Here is a 21620-nt window from a genome sequence, read left to right on the forward strand (position 1 = left end):
CTACCTGAATCCCTCATTTTTCACGTCTTAATCAGCGTTTGAACACTGCTGATTGGCATTCTCAATTCCTTGGATATCTTTTTATACCCCTTTCCTGTTTTATGCAGTTCAGTTAACTTTTCTCACAGATCCTTTGACAATTATTTTGCCTTCCCAGTGACTCAGAATCCAGAAACATCTTTACAGCACTGGATGAAAGGTGCAATGGTCTTGTCAGAAGCCCAGAAACTCGCTGACCTTTTATACACACACATTAATTACAAACAGGTCAAAGGTGAGGATTGGAACCTTGATTAGCTACTCAAACCTGTTTGTGTCAGCTTTTGTGCATGTTATCAGATCAAAGTCACTGGGGTATGTATACTTTTGATCAGGGTCATTTGGGTACTTTCTTTTGTCATTTTGTTTTAAAAAGAGTAAACACAGTTGTTTGCCAATAAAAAGCTTCACACAACTATTAAGCATGAGTGGAAGAAAGGTTTTTGTTTTATCATTCATATTCTCTGAAGAATGGCCAAGAAATCATAAATACTCCCAGGGTATGTCAACTTATGGGCACAACTGTGTGTGTGTGTGTGTGTGTGTGTGTGTGTGTATATATATATATATATATGCATATATATATATATATGCATATATATATATATATATATATATATATATATATATACATACATACATACATATCTGGGCCCCCTTTAACAATGGCTAAGAGTATTCAATTCCTTTGTTTTTGTTGACTTAACTGGGATCCCTGAAGTATTTTTGACAAATTGACTCCATTTTAAGTTGTCACAAAAGTGGAAAATACCAATTAGAAAGTTTCAATCCTGTGATAGACATATTTAGTAACCTGCCTAAAGATTGTAATGTCCTTAGCACGTCGTCACTGAATCATACAGCAACTGAAACATGTATACTGTATTACTATGAACATCTTCAAGCTGATATATTTTCTTCCTAGGAGCCAGCAAACACTCCCAAAGTCCCCGCAGATCAGAAAAGGACGAAAAGACGCTCGTTAAAGGTGAGCTGATATCTTTTTTGGGTGGTTTTCTTCAATCCATAGGCTTCATGCGGGCCATGTTGCCAGGGGTCAATGAGAAGAGCAGTTAGCACCGTAACCTTTACACGCACGAAAAGAAAGATTAATTGTTGCATGAGTTGTCTAAAAATAGAGATGTCCGATAATATCGGGCTGCTGATATTATCGGCCGATAAATGCTTTAAAATCTAATAATGTAATATCGCAAATTATCGGTATCGGTTTCAAAAAGTGAAATTTACGACTTTTCAAAACGCTGCTGCACGGAGTGGTACACGGACGTAGGGAGAAGTACAGAGCGCCAATATACCCTAAAGCAGGTGGTAGGGAACCTGTGGCTCTCGAGCCAGATAAATGATAAATAAATAAATGATAAATGGGTTGTACTTGTATAGCGCTTTTCTACCTTAAAGGTACTCAAAGCGCTTTGACACTACTTCCACATTTACCCATTCACACACATATTCACACACTGATGGAGGGAGCTGCCATGCAAGGCGCCAACCAGCACCCATCAGGAGCAAGGGTGAAGTGTCTTGCTCAGGACACAACGGACGTGACGAGGTTGGCACTAGGTGGGGATTGAACCAGGGACGCTCGGGTTGCGCACGGCCACTCTCCCACTGCGCCACGCCGTCCCTGATGTGGCTCTTTTGATGACTGCATCTGGCTCTCAGATAAATCTTAGCTGGCGTCGCTTAACAGGATAAGTAATGAATAATTCCGCTTAATCACAGTTAAAAATAACGTTGAAAATGTAAAACATTCTCATGCATTTGAATCCAACCATCCGTTTCTACCGCACCTGTTCAAGAAGTCGCATTAATGGTCAAAAGTATTTTATTTATTATTGGTTAGCTTCAGAATAACAATGTTATTAAAAAGAATAAGAGATGCACGGGTTTAGTTGTTGTAATCCTGGGAAAGTCCAAATGAAAGAGGAAGCGTAGAATTCTCTTGTCAGAGCGTGGGACGACACTGTACCAAGGGTACAGGTCTACGGGTTTCTCCTCATTGAGCTAAATTGAATCCAGTCTCTGTTTAATTCCCCGCTTCTTGTCTGTTTAATAGATGTCATCAGTGTTTGAACCTGACAATTTTATTCGGTGTTAAAAATAATTTACGGCTCTCACGGAAATACATTTTAAAATATTTGGCTTTCATGGCTCTCTCGGCCAAAAAGGTTCCCGACCCCTGCCCTAAAGGCTCTGCCTTCGCGATTCCAATCACATAATATCTACGGCATTTTGTCACACAAAAGTGAATGCAAGGCATAATTGGTCAACAGCCATACAGGTCACACTGAGGGTGGCCGTATAAACAACTTTAACACTGTTACAATTATGTGCCACACTGTGAACCCACACCAAACAAGAATGACAAACACATTTCGGGAGAACATCCGCACCGTAACACAACACAACACAACACAACAAACACCCAGAACCCCTTGGAGCACTAACTCTTCCGGGACGCTGCAGTATACCTCAACCCTGCCCAACTCAACCTCCTCATGCTCTCTCAGGGAGAGCATGTCCCAAATTCCAAGCTGCTGTTTTGAGGCATGTTAAAAAAAAATAATGCACTTTGTGACTTCAACAATATATATGGCAGTGCCATGTTGGCATTTTTTAACATAACTTGAGTTAATTTATTTTGGAAAACCTTGTTACATTGTTTATTGCATCCAGCAGGGCATCCCAACAAAATTAGGGATAATAATATGTTAATTCAACGACTGTATATATAGGTATCGTTTGAAATTTGAATCTGTATTTAAGGGGTGGACAATATCGGAATATCGGCAAAAAAGCCATTATCGGACATCGCCATCTAAAAAGCAGCTTTTTAAACATGTTAAAATCTTAGATGGTGTTCCCCCTTTAAAGATCGGAGTAACAAGGCAAGATTAAAAAGCAGTTTCCCTTTTGTATGTAGAGGTGGGGAAAATGATGGATTCCCCGATGTATCACGACCAGAACAAGGGCGATTCTCGAATGGATGGACAAATATCCAAACATGCATTCTCTAAATGCTAACTAACTGCGGTGCTAAGCTAGCTACAATGTGAAGTTGTGAAAGAAGAAAATAATCTCTGATTGTACATTTCAATGAATAAGTTGAGAATGGTAACAAGGCCTTTTAGATTGACTAAGGCAGTGTTTTCAACCTTTTCTGAGCCGAGGCACATTTTTTTCTATTGAAAAAATTCTGAGGCACGCCATCAGCAGAAAAAAAAATTAAACTCAGCAGCCGATATTGTCAAAAAAATGTAATTCTCGCAATTTTTTGGTATGAATTCAAACCACAACCAAGTATGCATCACTATAGCTCTTCTCTAAGTAGGTGTACTGTCACATCACGTCGTGACTTATTGAGTTTTTTGGTGTTTTCCTGTATAATGTTTTAGTTCTTGTCTTGCGCTCCTATTTTGTTGTTGATTGTCATGTCATGTACAGATGTACTTTGTGGACGCCGTCTGCTCCACACGCTGTAAGTCTTTGCTGTCGTCCAGCATTCTGTTTTTGTTTACTTTGCAGCCAGTTCAGTTTTAGTTTTGCATAACCTTCCCTAAGCTTCAATGCCTTTTCTTAGCGGCACTCGCCTTTAGTTTATTTTTAGTTTGAGTATTAGATACCTTTTTACCTGCAAAGCAATTAGCTACCTGCTGCCTCCTACTGATATGGAATATTACAGGGTTACTCTGCCGAGCTCTAGACCAGTGGTTCGCAAATGGGGGTACGCGTACCCCTGGGGGTACTTGAAGGTATGCCAAGGGGTATGTGAGATTTTTTAAAAATATTCTAAAAATAGTAACAATTAAGAAATCCTTTATAAATATATATATAGAATAATACTTCGACAAAATATGAATGTAAGTTCATAAACTGTGTAAAGAAATGCAACAATGGAAAATTCAGTGTTGACAGCTAGATTTTTTTTGTGGACATGTTCCATAAATATTGATGTTAAAGTTTTCTATTTTTGTGAAGAAATGTTTAGAATTCAGTTGAAGAATCCAAATGGATCTCTATTACAATCCCCAAAGAGGGCACTTTAAGTTGATGATTACTTCTATGTGTAGAAATCTTTATTTATAATAGAACCACTTGTTTATTTTTAAACAAGTTTTTAGTTGTTTTTATATCTTTTTTTCCAAATAGTTCAAGAAAGATTACCACAAATGTGCAATATTTTCATGCAATGTAATAAATCAGAAACTGATGACATAGTGCTGTATTTTACTTCTTTATCTCTTTTTTTCAACCAAAAATGCTTTGCTCTAATTACGGGGTACTTGAATTAAAAAAATGTTCACAGGGGGTACATCACTGAAAAAAGGTTGACAACCACTGCTCTAGACGGTACAGACATTCAACAACGGCACATTTACGGATTATAATGGCTGGTTTGCAAAAAAATATTTTTAACCCAATTAGGTGAAATTACATAAGCTCCAACGGCACACCAGACAATATCTCACGGCACACTTTTGCGCCCCGAAACAGTGGTTGGAAAAACACTGGACTAAGGTCTGACATGTTTAGTAACTTTACCAGTGGCAGTAGCCAGACCAAGATGGCAACCTAGATATTAAACTACCACTCCAGCTGTGGTGAAATTGCCCTCTACATTTGACCCATTTCCTCATTCCATCCCCTGGGAAGTGAGGGGAGCAGTGAGCAGCAGCGGGGACCGCGCTCCGGAATCATTTTGGTGATTTAATCCCCAATTCCAACCCTTGATGTTGAGTGCCAAGCAGGGAGGTAATGGGTCCCTTTTTTATAGCCTTTGGTATGACTCGGCCGAGGTTTGAACTCACAACCTACTGATCTCAGGGCGGACACTCTAACCACAAGTCTACTGAAGCAGGCAAGCAGAATATGACACACTCACGGTCTTTCTAATTGGTCAAACGGTGGAGGGGGGGCATCGAAATGAAAATACGATTTCGGGACTGTAAATCTATTTTTGAAATGAGCATATTTCGGCTGAATTAACCCATTAAATTATTACATAAGGCACCTTTAAGTATAATAAAAACATCCTGATCAATAACTTTATTTGGTGATGCAAAAAGGGAATGTCCATATCTGTGATTACAAATATCTCAAAGTCTGTATTTAGTAAGTAGTCTACGTGGGATTAGAGACTTGACAGGTGTGTAAATAGAAGGAACAGACTGAGTCCTGATCCTTCTGCCCCTGAAGACTCAACAAGAGCAGGAGGCCAGGCTTCGTGTGCGCCAAGAGCGGGAGCGGCAGAAGGAAGAAGCCAAAGCTGCCAAAGACAAGAAGAGGCAAGAGAGCCGCAGGCTGAAAGAAGAGCGCGAGAAGGAAAAGCGCGAGAAGAAGGAGAAAGAAGAGCAGGAGAGACGGGAGAAGAAGGAGAAGGAGGAGTGGGAAAAGGCAGAGAGGGTCAAAGCCAAGGAGGAGCAACGCAAATCCAAGATGGAGTGAGTCACACCTTCAATCTCTCAAGGCATATCGAGTGTCACTTTCACCACATCAAATGTCACCTTCGCCACACCGAATGTCACCTTCGCCACACCAAATGTCACCTCCGCCACACCAAATGTCACCTCCGCCACACCAAATGTCACCTCCGCCACACCAAATGTCACTTTCACCACGCCAAATGTAACCTTCACCACACCAAATGTCAGCTTCACCACACCAAATGTCACCTTCACCACACCAAATGTCACCTTCACCACACCAAATGTCACCTTCATCACACCAAATGTCACCTTCACCACACCAAATGTCACCTTCACCACACCAAATATGACCTTCACCACACCAATTGTCACCTTTGCCACACCGAATGTCACTTTCACCACACTAAATGTCACTTTAACCACACTAAATGTCACCTTCGCCACGTAATGTCACCTTTGCCACACTGAATGTCGCCACACCGAATGTCACCTTCGCCACACCGAATGTCACCTCCGCCACACCAAATATCACCTCCGCCACACCGAATGTCACCTTCGCCACACCGAATGTCACCTTCGCCACACCGAATGTCACCTTCACCACACCAAATATCACCTTCACCACACCAAATATCACCTTCACCACACCAAATGTCACCTTTAGCCACACTGAATGTGACCTTCGCCACACGAATGTCACCATCACCACACCTAATATATCACCTTCACCACACCAAATGTCACCTTTAGCCTTACCGAATGTCACCTTCGCCACACCGAATGTCACCTTCACCACACCAAATATCACCTTCACCACACCAAATATCACCTTTAGCCACACCGAATGTCACCTTTGCCACACCGAATGTCACTTTCACCACACTAAATGTCAATTTAACCACGCTAAATGTCACCTTCGTCACGTAATGTCACCTTTGCCACACTAAATGTCACCTTCGCCACACTAAATGTCACTTTCACCACACTGAACGTCACCGTCGTCACATTGAACGTCACCGTCGCGACACTGAACGTCACCGTCGTGACACTAAATATCACTTTCGCCACACTAAATGTCACCTTCGCCACACTGAATGTCACCTTCGCCACACCAAATGTCACCTTCGCCACACCAAATGTCACCTTCGCCACACTGAATGTCACCTTCGCCACACTGAATGTCACCTTCGCCACACTGAATGTCACCTTCGCCACACTAAATGTCACGTACGCCACACTAAGTGTCACCTTCGCCACACTGAATGTCACCTTCGGCACACTAAATGTCACCTACGCCACACTAAATATCACCTTCGCCAATAAATGTCACCTACGCCACTAAATGTCACCTACGCCACTAAATGTCACCTTCGCCACTAAATGTCACCTACGCCTCTAAATGTCACCTACGCCTCTAAATGTCACCTACGCCACTAAATGTCACCTTTGCCACACTACATGTCACGTTCCCCACACTAAATGTCACGACACCAAATGTCACCTTCGCCACACTGTCACCTTTGCCAAAACTAAATGTCACCTACGCCACACTAAATGTCACTTATAAATATGATTTGATTTGACTTTCGCTACACTAAATGTCACCTCCGCCACACCAAATGTCACCTACGCCACACCAAATGTCACCTTCACCACACCAAATGTCACCTTCACCACACCAAATGTCACCTTCGCCACACCAAATGTCACCTACGCCACACCAAATGTCACCTTCACCACACCAAATGTCACCTTCACCACACCAAATGTCACTTTCACCACACCAAATGTCACCTTCACCACACCAAATGTCACTTTCACCACACCAAATGTCACCTTCACCACACCAAATGTCACCTTCACCACACCAAATGTCACCTTCACCACACCAAATGTCACTTTTAGCCTTACCGAATGTCACCTTCACCACACCAAATGTCACCTTCACCACACCAAATGTCACTTTCACCACACCAAATGTCACCTTCACCACACCAAATGTCACCTTCACCACACCAAATGTCACCTTCACCACACCAAATGTCACTTTTAGCCTTACCGAATGTCACCTTCGCCACACCGAATGTCACCTTCACCACACCAAATATCACCTTCACCACACCAAATATCACCTTTAGCCACACCGAATGTCACCTTTGCCACACCGAATGTCACCTTTGCCACACCGAATGTCACTTTAACCACACTAAATGTCACCTTCGCCACGTAATGTCACCTTTGCCACACTGAATGTCGCCACACCGGATGTCACCTTCGCCACACCGAATGTCACCTCCGCCACACCAAATATCACCTCCGCCACACCGAATGTCACCTTCGCCACACCGAATGTCACCTTCGCCACACCGAATGTCACCTTCGCCACACCAAATATCACCATCACCACACCAAATGTCACCTTTAGCCACACTGAATGTGACCTTCGCCACACGAATGTCACCTTCGCCACACCGAATGTCACCATCACCACACCTAATATATCACCTTCACCACACCAAATGTCACCTTTAGCCTTACCGAATGTCACCTTCGCCACACCGAATGTCACCTTCACCACACCAAATATCACCTTCACCACACCAAATATCACCTTTAGCCACACCGAATGTCACCTTTGCCACACCGAATGTCACTTTCACCACACTAAATGTCACTTTAACAACACTAAATGTCACCTTCGCCACGTAATGTCACCTTCGCCACACTAAATGTCACCTTCGCCACATTAAATGTCACTTTCACCACACTGAACGTCACCGTCGTCACATTGAACGTCACCGTCGTCACATTGAACGTCACAGTCGTGACACTAAATGTCACCTTCGCCACACTAAATGTCACCTTCGCCACACTGAATGTCACCTTCGCCACACTGAATGTCATCTTCGCAACACCGAATGTCACCTTCGCCACACCGAATGTCACCTTCACCATTAAATGTCACCTACGCCACTAAATGTCACCTTCGCCACTAATTGTCACTCACGCCACTAAATGTCACCTACGCCACTAAATGTTACCTTCGCCACACTCAATGTCACCACACTAAATGTCACCTTTGCCACACTACATGTCACCTTCCCCACACTAAATGTCACCACATCAAATGTCAACTTCGCCACACCGAATGTCACCTTCGCCACACCGATTATCACCTTCGCCACACTGAATGTCACCTTTGCCAAAACTAAATGTCACCTACGCCACACTAAATGTCACTTATAAATATGATTTGATTCGACTTTCATTACACTAAATGTCCCCTTCACCACACTAAATTTCCCGTTCGCCACACTAAATGTCACCGTCGTGACCCTAAATGTAGCCTTCACCACACTAAATGTCACCTTCGCCACACTAAATGTCACCACACTAAATGTCATCACACCAAATGTCACCTTCGCCACACCGAATGTCACCTTCGCCACACCGAATGTCACCGTCGCCACACCGAATGTCACCTTCGCCACACCGAATGTCACCTTCGCCACACCGAATGTCACCTTCGCCACACCGAATGTCACCTTCGCCACACCGAATGTCACCGTCGCCACACCGAATGTCACCGTCGCCACACCGAATGTCACCGTCGCCACACCGAATGTCACCGTCGCCACACCGAATGTCACCGTCGCCACACCGAATGTCACCTTCGCCACACCGAATGTCACCTTCGCCACACCGAACGTCACCTTCGCCAAAACTAAATGTCACCTATGCCACACTAAATGTCACTTATAAATATAATTTGATTTGACTTTCGCCACCGGAAATGTCACTTTCGCCAAACTAAATGCCCCCTTCGCCACACTAAATGTCACCACACTAAAAGTCACCTTAGCCACACTGAATGTCACCTTAGCCACACTGAATGTCACCTTAGCCACACTGAATGTCACCTTCGCCACACTAAATGTCACCTACGCCATTAAATGTCACCTATGCCATTAAATGTCACCTACGCCATTAAATGTCACATTCGCCACTAAATGTCACCTTCGCCACTAAATGTCACCTTCGCCACTAAATGTCACCTTCGCCACTAAATGTCACATTCGCCACTAAATGTCACCTACGCCATTAAATGTCACATTCGCCACTAAATGTCACCTTCGCCACTAAATGTCACCTTCGCCACTAAATGTCACCTTCGCCACTAAATGTCACCTACGCCACTAAATATTACCTTCGCCACACTCAATGTCACCACACTAAATGTCACCTTTGCCACACTACATGTCACCTTCCCCACACTAAATGTCACCACACCAAATGTCACCTTCGCCACACCGAATGTCACCTTCGCCACACCGATTGTCACCTTCGCCACACTGAATGTCACCTTTGCCAAAACTAAATGTCACCTACGCCACACTAAATGTCACTTATAAATATGATTTGATTTGACTTTCGCTACACTAAATGTCCCCTTCGCCACACTAAATGTCCCGTTCCCCACACTAAAAGTCACCTTCGCCACTAAATATCACCACACTAAATGTCATCACACCAAATGTCACCTTCGCCACACCGAATGTCACCTTCGCCACACCGAATGTCACCTTCGCCACACCGAACGTCACCCTCGCCAAAACTATATGTCACCTTCGCCACACTAAATGTCACTTATAAATATAATTTGATTTGACTTTCGCCACCCGAAATGTCACTTTCGCCAAACTAAATGCCCCCTTCGCCTCACTAAATGTCACCTTAGCCACACTGAATATCACCTTAGCCACACTGAATGTCACCTTAGCCACACTGAATGTCACCTTAGCCACACTGAATGTCACCTTCGGCACACTAAATGTCACCTACGCCACACTAAATGTCACCTTCGCCATTAAATGTCACCTACGCAAATAAATGTCACCTTCGCCACTAAATGTCACCTACGCCACTAAATGTCACCTACGCCACTAAATGTTACCTTCGCCACACTCAATTTCACCACACTAAATGTCACCTTTGCCACACTACATGTCACTTTCCCCACACTAAATGTCACCACACCAAATGTCACCTTTGCCACACCGAATGTCACCTTCGCCACACCGAATGTCACCTTCGCCACACCGAATGTCACCTTTGCCAAAACTAAATGTCACCTACGCCACACTAAATGTCACTTATAAATATGAATTGATTTGACTTTCGCTACACTAAATGTCCCCTTCGCCACACTAAATGTCACCGTCGTGACACTAAATGTAGCCTTCACCACACTAAATGTCACCTTCGCCACACTAAATGTCACCACACTAAATGTCATCACACCAAATGTCACCTTCACCACACCGAATGTCACCTTCGCCACACCGAATGTCACCTTCGCCACACCGAACGTCACCTTCGCCAAAACTAAATGTTACCTATGCCACACTAAATGTCACTTGTAAAAATAATTTGATTTGACTTTCGCCAAACCAAATGCCCCCTTCGCCACACTAAATGTCACCACACTAAAAGTCCCCTTCGCCACACTAAATGTCACCACACTAAATGTCACCACACTAAAAGTCCCCTTCGCCACACTAAATGTCACCACACTAAATGTCACCTTAGCCACACTGAATGTCACCTTAGCCAAACTAAATGTCACCTTTCCCAGGGCCAAGCTGGAGGAAAAGCGAAAGAAAGAGGAAGAGAAGCGCATGAAAGAAGCGAAAGAGGTGAGTTCATGACTGCACATTAGTTCCTTGTGAATGCTGGATTTACTTGTGAATGTTGGATTCACAATGTCTTCCTAAAAAAAGTCACCTGATCATAGCAATTGCACCATTTTTAGTTTATTCTGATTGCACCTTCAGACTCCAACGTACACCTGCTTTCAACATTACGCTCGTTAAATAATCACAATTATCACGTTAACACAAGCAGATGAGGCGTGTTGTGTGTGTGTATGATTTTGTACCTTGATGTTACATCCACGATGTTCACAACAACACAAGAGATGAGATTTGTTGTGTGTGTATGATTGTTTGTACATTGATGTTACATCCATGATGTCGTTCACAACAACACAACAGATGACAAGTGTTGTGTGTGTATGAGTGTTTGTACATTGATGTTACAGTAATGATGTTGTTCACAACAACACAACAGATGACATGTGTTGTGTGTGTATGATTGTTTGTACATAGATGTTACGTTCACACCAACACAACAGATGACATGTCGTGTGTGTGTATGATTTTTTGTACATTAATGTTACATCCATGATTTCGTTCACAACAACACAACAGATGACTTGTGTCATGTGCGTATTATTGTTTGTACATTGATGTTACATCCGTCGTCGTTCAACGGCACCACAGATGACGTGTGTTGTGTGTATGATTGTTTGTACATTGATGTTACATCAATGTCAATCACAACAGATGAGATGTGTTGTGTGTATGATAGTTTGTACGTTGATGTTACATTCATGATGTCATTCACAACAACACAACACATGGGATGTGTTGTGTGTGTGTGTAGGATTGTTTGTGCATTGATGTAGCATCCATGATTTTGTTCACACCAACACAAAAGATAAGATGTGTTGTGTGTGTATGATTGTTTGTACACTGATGGTACACCCATGATGTCGTTCACAACAACACAAACAACATTTTTTTATCGATTGGTACCTGCTGATGACTATTTGGGATATTCCGAAAATGTGCGTGCGTCCGCCATTGTAGTCTGCGCCTTAGTCAATGAGGTTCTCCTTTTTCTCTATGCTCTTGTTATGGGGCATTCATCCTCCGCTGTTGCCGTTTCTAATAAAAAGCAGCGTACACTTCTAACGTATATCTGTCAGTAGACTCGCTATGGAAGTACTAAAAACTAGCGATACAACAAAGATGACGGGGCGAAGACGCTGTCGAAGTGGAGGCATGTAAATAAGAGAGCCCACAAAACGCCGCATCCCAAAGAGACGGTCAGAAAGCATCCTGAAGATGTTCTGTAAAACATCATCTATGCAACATTTTGACCAAAGAACTACCTTGACATGTTATGTAGACCACAAGGAAGTGTTTAAATGTAGAAAACTAAAATTATAATATGGCTCCTTCGATGATGCGCTTTAATCCGGGCGCCCTATTGTCTGAAAAATATGCTAAGTTAAAACAAGCAATTGAAAAGTGGGTCGTTGTGTGGATGAGCATCAGGTCATGTTTCCGAGCATTTCCGCGTGTACTTCTGTCTCTGTCCTGCAGACTACTTTTTGTTTTTATTTTCCTGAGGGAACTCTCCTGAAGGAATCAGTAAAGTACTATCTATCTATCTACACCTGATGAAGCAATAATATTAGTAACATCTACACACACCACGCTGTAACCTCTATTCATGTGGCCTTTGTCTCCTAGCGGATCAAAGCTGAAAAAGCGGAGATCACCAGATTTTTGCAGAAATCTAAAATCCAGCAAGCTCCAAAGGTGAGTTGAGCTCAGTCTCTGCACACTCATTTCTCTCTTTGAATCCAACTTCAGACTCTGTAACACTCAGGTGTGTCTATAAGAATAAACATGACATTATTCTTAGAAGACTTACTAATTGGACTTGTGTGTCGGACTCTGTAACACTCTGGTGTGTGTATGACTAAACATGACATCTTTCTGAGAAAACCTACAATTTAGACTTGTGTGTCTATAAGGATAATCATGACATTCTTAGAAGACCTACTAATTGGACTTGTGTGTCAGACTCTGTAACACTTAGGTGTGTCTATAAGAACAATTATGACATAATTCTTAGAAGACCTACAAATTGGACTTGTGTATCAGATTATGTAACACTCAGGTGTGTCTATAAGAATAATTATGACATCATTCTTAGAAGACCTACTAATTGGACTTGTGTATCAGATTATGTAACACTCAGGTGTGTCAATAAGAATAAAGATTACATCAATCTTAGAAGACCTACTAATTGGACTTGTGTGTCAGACTCTGTAACACTCAGGTGTGTCTGTAAAAAAAATTATGACATTCTTAGAAAACCTACTAATTAGACCTGTGTGTCAGACTCTGTAACACTCAGGTGTGTCTATAAGAATAAACATGACATCATTCTTCGAATACCTACTAATCGGACTTGTGTGTCAGACTCTGTAACACTTAGGTGTTTCTAAGAATAATTATAACATAATTCTTAGAAGACCTACAAATTGGACTTGTGTGTCAGATTATGTAACACTCAGGTGTGTCTGTAAGAATTAAAATGACATCATTCTTAGAAGACCTACTAATTGGACTTGTGTGTCAGACTCTGTGACACTTAGGTGTGTCTATAAGAACAATTTTGACATAATTCTTAGAAGACCTACAAATTCGACTTGTGTATCAGATTATGTAACACACAGGTGTGTCAATAAGAATAACGATGACATCATTCTTCGAATACCTACTAATTGGACTTGTGTGTCAGACTCTGTAACACTCAGGTGTGTCTATAAGAATAAACATGACATCATTCTTCGAATACCTACTAATTGGACTTGTGTGTCAGACTGTAACACTCAGGTGTGTCTGTAAGAAAAATGATGACATCATTCTTAGAAGACCTACTAATTAGACCTGTGTGTCAGACTCTGTAACACTCAGGTGTGTCTATAAGAATAAACATGACATCATTCTTAGAAGACCTACAAATTCGACTTGTGTATCAGATTATGTAACACACAGGTGTGTCAATAAGAATAACGATGACATCAATCTTAGAAGACCTACTAATTGGACTTGTGTGTCAGACTCTGTAACACTCAGGTGTGTCTATAAGAATAAACATGACATCATTCTTCGAATACCTACTAATTGGACTTGTGTGTCAGATTATGTAACACTCAGGTGTGTCTGTAAGAATAATTGACATAATTCTTAGAAGACCTACAAATTGGACTTGTGTGTCAGATTATGTAACACTCAGGTGTGTCTGTAAGAATAATTATGACATCATTCTTAGAAGACCTACTAATTGGACTTGTGTGTCAGATTATGTAACACTCAGGTGTGTCTGTAAGAATAATTATGACATCATTCTTAGAAGACCTACTAATTGGACTTGTGTGTCAGACTCTGTAACACTCAGGTGTTTCTGTAAGAATAATTATGACATCATTCTTAGAAAACCTACTAATTGGACTTGTGTGTCAGACTCTGTAACACTCAGGTGTGTCTATAAGAATTAATGTGACATCATTCTTAGAGTACCTACTAATTGGACTTGTGTGTCAGACTCTGGCCGCTGCCTGTGGGAAATTTGCTCCCTTCGAGATCAAAGAAAACATGTACATGGCGCCGCTGTGCCGGGTTGAGTGCGAGGAGTCAGCCCTGGAGGAGCTGGACCGCTACTTGTCGCACCCCACTGACAGCCCCCGCTCACTGAGGGACTGGATCAACCAGAAGCCTCGCCGGTCAGGTCCTACCAGAGCCAGATTTCCCAACCCTGTTGGGTGAGACAAACTACTGCTTCTGGTTAAAGCGGAAAGTGTATCAGCATTATTATTAACATCCATGCTTTCTTCTTCAGGGACTGCATAGCCGTAGATGGGCCCAAAGGAGACGACGTGCCTGACCGTCAACAATATGGACCCATGAAGCTGCTGCTGTTTCATCAGAACCACCGACCAGCTTACTGGGGCACTTGGAGGAAAAAGAGTTGTCACATCACAGCGCGCTGCCCCTTCAGGCAGGACAAGGTAGGGCTGGGCGATATGGCTGAAAACATTTTTTTTATGGATCAATATCTAGAATTATTTATATTTTATAACCTATAGAAAAATAGGAGAAACAAATATGAATATTTTTATTTCTTAAGTGTCAACATAACCATGGAAAACAGTAAATGTAAAGAAAACACATTAAAGTGTTTTTAATGTAGATCCAAATCATCAAGGTCCCCTTCAATTAATGACAGCCTTGCTCAAAATGATCACCTCGACTCAAAAGAGCCTGGAAATAATCCACAACAGCAAAGAAATTGCTGTTGAACATCAGAATAGAAATAATTGGACAAGAAAATGGGCTGTAACACGGATGGTCAGTGTGAACGCACGCCAGAGATGGGGGAGTCGAACCCAAGTCCATCATGGAAGGAACGATCTAGTGCAGCGAATAGTAAGCTTTTTGACCTCAGAGCCCAGCGTTTGCTGCTCAAAGATGGTCGAGAATGTTCAAATATATTTAGGATAGGACTTTATTGTCATTGCACAAGTACAACAAAACTATGTTTTCAGCACAAACCCGTTCAAGATTAGACAAACAAACAGTGTACAGGGTTACAGAACAGGAACGCTGATGGGTTGCCATAAGGCGCCCCGTAAAAGATGGGTAAGAAGATGAGTAAAAAAATACAATCTAGACTGGGCTCCTAAGGGGGCGTGGTCTTGAGTGGGGAAAAAACCTCCATGCCATCCATCCATCCATTTTCTACCGCTTATTCCCTTTCGGGGACGCGGGGGGCGCCGGCGCCTATCTCAGCTACAATCGGGCGGAAGGCGGGGTACACCCTGGACAAGTCGCCCCGTCATCGCAGGGCCAACACAGATAGACAGACAACATTCACACTCACATTCACACGCTAGGGCCAATTTAGTGTTGCCAATCAACCTATGCCATGTACACATAAACATGTTACATATGATCACAAAACTCGCAACAGAGGGAGGGGGAGTTGGGGCCCTGGAGGTCGACTGCTGCTATAAAGCGCTGCCAACAGTCCATCACCCCGAATCAAGCGGTGGTGAAGGCTCGGGGAGGCTGTGTGTGTGTGTGTGTGTGTGTGTGTGTGTGTGTGTGTGTGTGTGTATGCCCATTGTCTTGGGTGTGTAGATGTAGTGTCCATAGGCCTGGGGCCGTTCTGCATGCAAGCAAAAGTTCGACTCCAGGTGTCGTTGAGGAGAGAGGGAGGGAGGTCAAAAACGTCCATCATTTAGGAGTTCTCGGGGGATGTTTTCCGAACAGCCTGCTCCTGTTGTTGCAGCGTCATCATTTCCATGTCTGATGTTTAGATTTGGGGGGACAGCGCAAAGAAAGAGGCTTCAAAAAAGTGTAGACAAGACAAAACAAAGAGAGTAAGCAGGGGGAAAAAGGGAGCGAAAAAAATGCGACCGCCCTCACCAGAGGCAAGACAGAAAGATGTTTCTGCCTACAATGATATGAAGTCAGTGACTAGAACAATAATACTAAGTCAGTTGGTAGACTGGGGCAGTGGAGCTAGATCTGGACAGATACTGGTTAGGTCAATTAACCATACCATACATTAGAGATGAGGCATGACGGCCTTCAAGTTTGAAAGAGCTGCTCTATACTAGTCTGCTTGTTGACCACGTGGTTGGAAGCTGTATTTGGGACAAATGTCAGGTTCTACCTTCAGCTGCTGATATATGAGCTCCTGCGGCCCACGAGTGCACAACTACACGTTTATTTCAGGTCAGGGATGTCCACTAGGACCAGAACTTGAAGCCTACTTCAGGAAGAAGAGTCCTTTTTTGCAGAGGTTCTCCGTGTGATCCAGTTGGCTCCCAGTTTAACACTTGTCCTAGGTGCTTCAAAAACCCTGGTCTAGTGGGAGTACAGTAGACCACCTACTCATCTAGGTCATTGTGAGACCCGTACAAAATAAAAAAATTTAAGGGCCTAAATATTTTAAAAATATTGAATATTTTTAAATAAATATTGGCAGCCAGGCACAAATTCTGTATTGGAACACACACACACACACACACACACACACACACACACACACACACACACACACACACACACACCTTCTCGAGTACCCCGAAAAATTCCTACCTCTAGTATTATAATAAAAGTCGTAGTTTTACTCAACACAGGTCAAAATTTTACAAGAAATATTGAACAATGTTATGATAAAAGTTGGAATTTTACTCAATAAAAGTCGCAATTTTACAAGAAAAGCTTAAGTGTTGTAAATTTTATGGAAAGAGTCGTAATTTTACCCGACAAAAGTCTCGATTTTATAAGAAAACTTAACATTTTGGCAATATTATAATAATAATTGTAATTTTACTTGGCAAAATTATGACAAAAGTGATCATTTTACTCAAAAAATTTCACTATTTTACAAGAGCAACAAAACAATTGGCAATATAGTGATAAAAGTCAGAATTTCAGGTGACAAATATCACTATTTTGCATTAAAAAGTAATAACTGTACATTAAAAAGTAATTTCAGGTGACAAATATCACTATTTTGCATTAAAAAGTTATAATTTTACATTAAAAAGTAATAATTTTACAAGAAAATATTGCAATATTACAGAAAAAAAGAATATGAGAAATTGTTCCTAATTTTATCAGACAAAATTCGACACATTGTGAGAAAAAGTCTGCTTGTAGTTAATTTAAATGTATTATTTATTTTTTGTTTGTAATTTTTTTTTAATCTTCATTGTTTACTTTGTTTTTTACAGTATGTCCTTATTTACATAGTTTTTTGTTTTTTTTTAATACATTTTGGCCAAAAGGGGCACATTTCAATTTTATACGTTGACCAGAGGGAGAGCACTTTTAAAACTTTTAAAATCCCTCCTTTTTGGGACCACCCTAATTAGATAGATGGGTCCAAATGAGACATTCTCTATCAGATGCAACGGTTTTCCGTATTGGGACCATGATTTCGGTCCTAACTTATTCACACCCCCTCATACTGAAGGTACATTTCCTTGTTGATGTCTCAAGAAGGTTAGAAATACAAGAACACACACACAAATAAAATGATACACTTTCATTCTGTAATTACAAAAGATCAATTTGAAATGTGTTAATTCCACTTTTATTGAGTTTTCAATGGCTTTTGTGACAAAAAGCATTTTTGACTGTCAGGACCTGTTGGACTATGAGGTGGACAGCGATGAAGAATGGGAGGAAGAGGAGCCTGGAGAGTCCCTGTCACACAGTGAAGGGGTGAGTTCATTGATCAGGATGTGGAGATCAATACACTTAAATCAGGGTTCTCAGACACGCGGCCTGCGAGACGTTATTTTGCACTCCCCACCTTAATATGAAAGTTTAATGTTAGTGCGGCCCGCAAGTTTTGTATGAATGGCGCTTGACGGCGTTTTGTGCGAAGCTGAAGGAAACCACCAATCACGGTGTGGTATGTGGCTCTCGAGGGCCGAACATTGACGTCACTTGCGTGATGCGAGCAGAGAAACGTTTTGCCGCTTTTCCACGAGACCCGCACGCGCTCTTCCTCCCTCCCTCGCTCGCCCGCCTACGCTCTCTTTCTCTCTCTCTTCTCTCTCTCTATTTCTCTCTCTCTGTCTTTCTCTCTCGCTTGCTCCCTCCCCTGTTTTCTTATTGATGCTTTTTTTTTTTATGTTTTGTCTGTATTGTGTCGTTATAATTATATGCTTTTACTTGTAATTGTATTGAGTTGTGGACCCCAGGAAGACTAGTGGGTTGTTGTGGCAACCCACTAATGGGGATCCATAATAAAAATCTAATCAAATCAAATCACCCGGCGGCGCTGTAAACAGTCCAGTCTGGGGAGACGAGCAGTCCGGTAGCTTCCGAAGCACTCCACCCAAAGACTGGGCGACAATACAAAACTGTGGTGCACTGGACCCTAGCGCTGATTCTCCAACAGAGTCGCTGGTCGAATAGGACGTGTAACACCTTAGTCGTGATGTTAGCTCGTTTGGGGCTAATTGTGCTATCGTAACTAAACTCCACGGCGAGCTCCCCCAACCCCCATCCCGTTGGGTCCAAACAGAGACAATTTTTGTTATTTGGGTCCAAAATGACTCTTTCAACGTTCTGGGTTGCCTACACCAGCGTTAGTGGAAAAGCGGCAAATGAGTGAAAGCGGCAGAAACGTTGCCATGGAAACGAGGGTTTTCTCACGTGCCTGTCTGCAGTCACACCGCGACACCTGTCCGTCAGTAATAACAGTCCCCGATAACCTGGACCGATTCAAAGCGTTATTTTTTTTTAATTATTATTATTGTTTAATTTGCATTGCCTCACGATGAACACTACATGTATTTTTATATGCCGCCGGATAACGCTCCGGGAGGCGTCACTTTTTTGCGCTCACTATTCCGGTACTTTCCACCGACCGCCGTATAGCTGTAGGGAGGAAAAGCGGAATGACAGATATTGCGGAAATAACATTGTTCTTTGTGCGCCGGCTAAATACAAATATATTCCACAACCCCAAACATGTCTTTTTCAAAGCCTGCAGTGAAAAGAAAGGTTAGTTATGAACAAGGACAATTCCAGGAAAAGTAGGAGATGCAATATTTCTTTGTTGAGCACAGGGGCACCCCGACGTGTCTTATTTGCAAAGAGAAAGTTGCGGTGCACAATTCTCATTTTGTTCATTTATATTTTGATTTTATTTTGTGTTGAAAATAAAAATAAAGACATTTAAAAATAGATTTTTTAAGAAATCCTTTCTTGCGGCCCAGCCTCACCCAGACTCTGCATCAAGGGGCCCCCAGGTAAATTGAGTTTGAGACTCCTGACGTAAAGGTATGACCTCTTTCAGGAGGACGAGGAGGAAGGAGGTGAGGAGGATGAGGACGAGGACGACGGCTTCTTGGTTCCTCACGGCTACCTCTCGGACGGCGAAGGGGCGCTGGAGGAAGAGGTATGGTGGTATCTGCTGCTTTCTTCCTCTCGTCCTAACTTTCTGCTCCGCAGGAGGGCGGCGACCTGGAAAAGCAGAAACTGCAACAGAAAGTGAAAGCGAGGGAGTGGGATGAGCTGATGTCCGCCAAGAACAAGATGAGGGTGTTGCAGCCCGTCGTGAGGGGCTGCGTCTGGGAAGGCGGAGACTCGCCCTTCTCTGACATCCTCCAGTCCTACGCCGTCTGCCTCATCCAACCTTTAGTCAAGGCGGACGCCAGCCCCAGCTCAGAGGATCAAAGGCAGAAATGTATGAATTCTTTGGTTCTACATCATTCTAACGTGCAAGAGAAGTGAATGTGTCAACTTGTGTTCAGTGCTCGGTCAGCTGCTGCCGCTGCTACACGGAAACCCGAACAGCAGTAAAGTCATCATCGACGAGTTTCAAGAGTTTTTTCGCCAGCAGACTTCGTCCTCCATGTTGTCCACAGAACTGTCCAGTCCAGAGAACTCCGCGGAAGTTCCCACTCGGTAAAACCAAGTCTTTAATGATACTCTGTTAAATGTCCGAGGACTGCACAATATTGGGAAAATCGACACATTCACCATGTGAGACCATAATACTTGATATTTGCATTAAGGAAATGCTACAATATGTGTAATGTTTTGTAAGCGTTTGAAATGTTGTAACGTTTTCCTGTTGTGGGATCGATGATCAATAATCACTTAAGGTGACAGAGGGGTTATTCCGTCTGCCTCACAATACGAAGGTCCTGTGTTTGATCCTGTGTGGGGTTTGCATGTTCTCCCCGTGACTGCGTGGGTTCCCTACGGGCACTTCCTCCCAAAAAAAACATGCACCTGGGGATAGGTTGATTGGCAACACTAAATGATCCCTAGTGTGTGAATGTGAGTGTGAATGTTGACTGTCTGTGTTGGCCCTGTGATGAGGTGGCGACCTGTTCAGGGTGTACACCGCCTTCCGCTCGATTATAGCTGAGGTAGGCTCCAGCATCCCCCGTGACCTCGTAAGGGATAAGCGGTAGAAAATGGATGACTAAAACATATTGTTCCACAGTGTTCTTTCCATCCGCACACCCAGCGTCTCTCACCCTGCCGTACCTGGTGCTCATCCAATCACCAGTCAGTGATAGTTAATGTTGATCTTTTTGATTGAAGCCCAAATATTCCCACAACCGGACTTGGCTTTGCGATCATCTTTTTGGTGCGACCCCTTAACCCCTTTTAAGGGGACGGGCAACATGTGCACTCACATAGTTAGGGGGGAAAAAATCATGGTTTTAGTCAAGTTTCACTGAGATCAATGAGGTTAAGATTGTTGTCTCTAATGACTTCATTAACTATAAAGGTTTTGGGAGACAATGATCTGATGTTTAAAAAGTCCATCTTAAAGGTAGTGGGCTGTTTTGAGGATTTTTTTCTTAATGGAATCTGTATATCACTGTAATATCACTGATATTAATAACATTACGTTTATTTTGTGTAGTGCACCTTAAATCCTTTC

General features: G+C 42.6%; 1 protein-coding gene across 1 annotated transcript in view; it reads left to right on the forward strand.

Moving 5' to 3' along the window:
• LOC133543477 (chromatin assembly factor 1 subunit A-like) overlaps window positions 1-21620 on the forward strand; it is a 36896-nt gene that overhangs the window by 6727 nt on the left and 8549 nt on the right. The window contains exons 4-13 of the mRNA XM_061888067.1: window positions 965-1027; window positions 5257-5501; window positions 11122-11182; window positions 12866-12934; window positions 14732-14949; window positions 15027-15195; window positions 18347-18427; window positions 20016-20117; window positions 20171-20405; window positions 20473-20626. Coding sequence (XP_061744051.1) covers window positions 965-1027; window positions 5257-5501; window positions 11122-11182; window positions 12866-12934; window positions 14732-14949; window positions 15027-15195; window positions 18347-18427; window positions 20016-20117; window positions 20171-20405; window positions 20473-20626 — 1397 coding nt within the window. The remainder of the gene's footprint in view (window positions 1-964; window positions 1028-5256; window positions 5502-11121; window positions 11183-12865; window positions 12935-14731; window positions 14950-15026; window positions 15196-18346; window positions 18428-20015; window positions 20118-20170; window positions 20406-20472; window positions 20627-21620) is intronic.

The sequence above is a fragment of the Nerophis ophidion genome, linkage group LG26 (genome assembly GCF_033978795.1).
Source record: "Nerophis ophidion isolate RoL-2023_Sa linkage group LG26, RoL_Noph_v1.0, whole genome shotgun sequence".
NCBI lineage: Eukaryota > Metazoa > Chordata > Actinopteri > Syngnathiformes > Syngnathidae > Nerophis > Nerophis ophidion.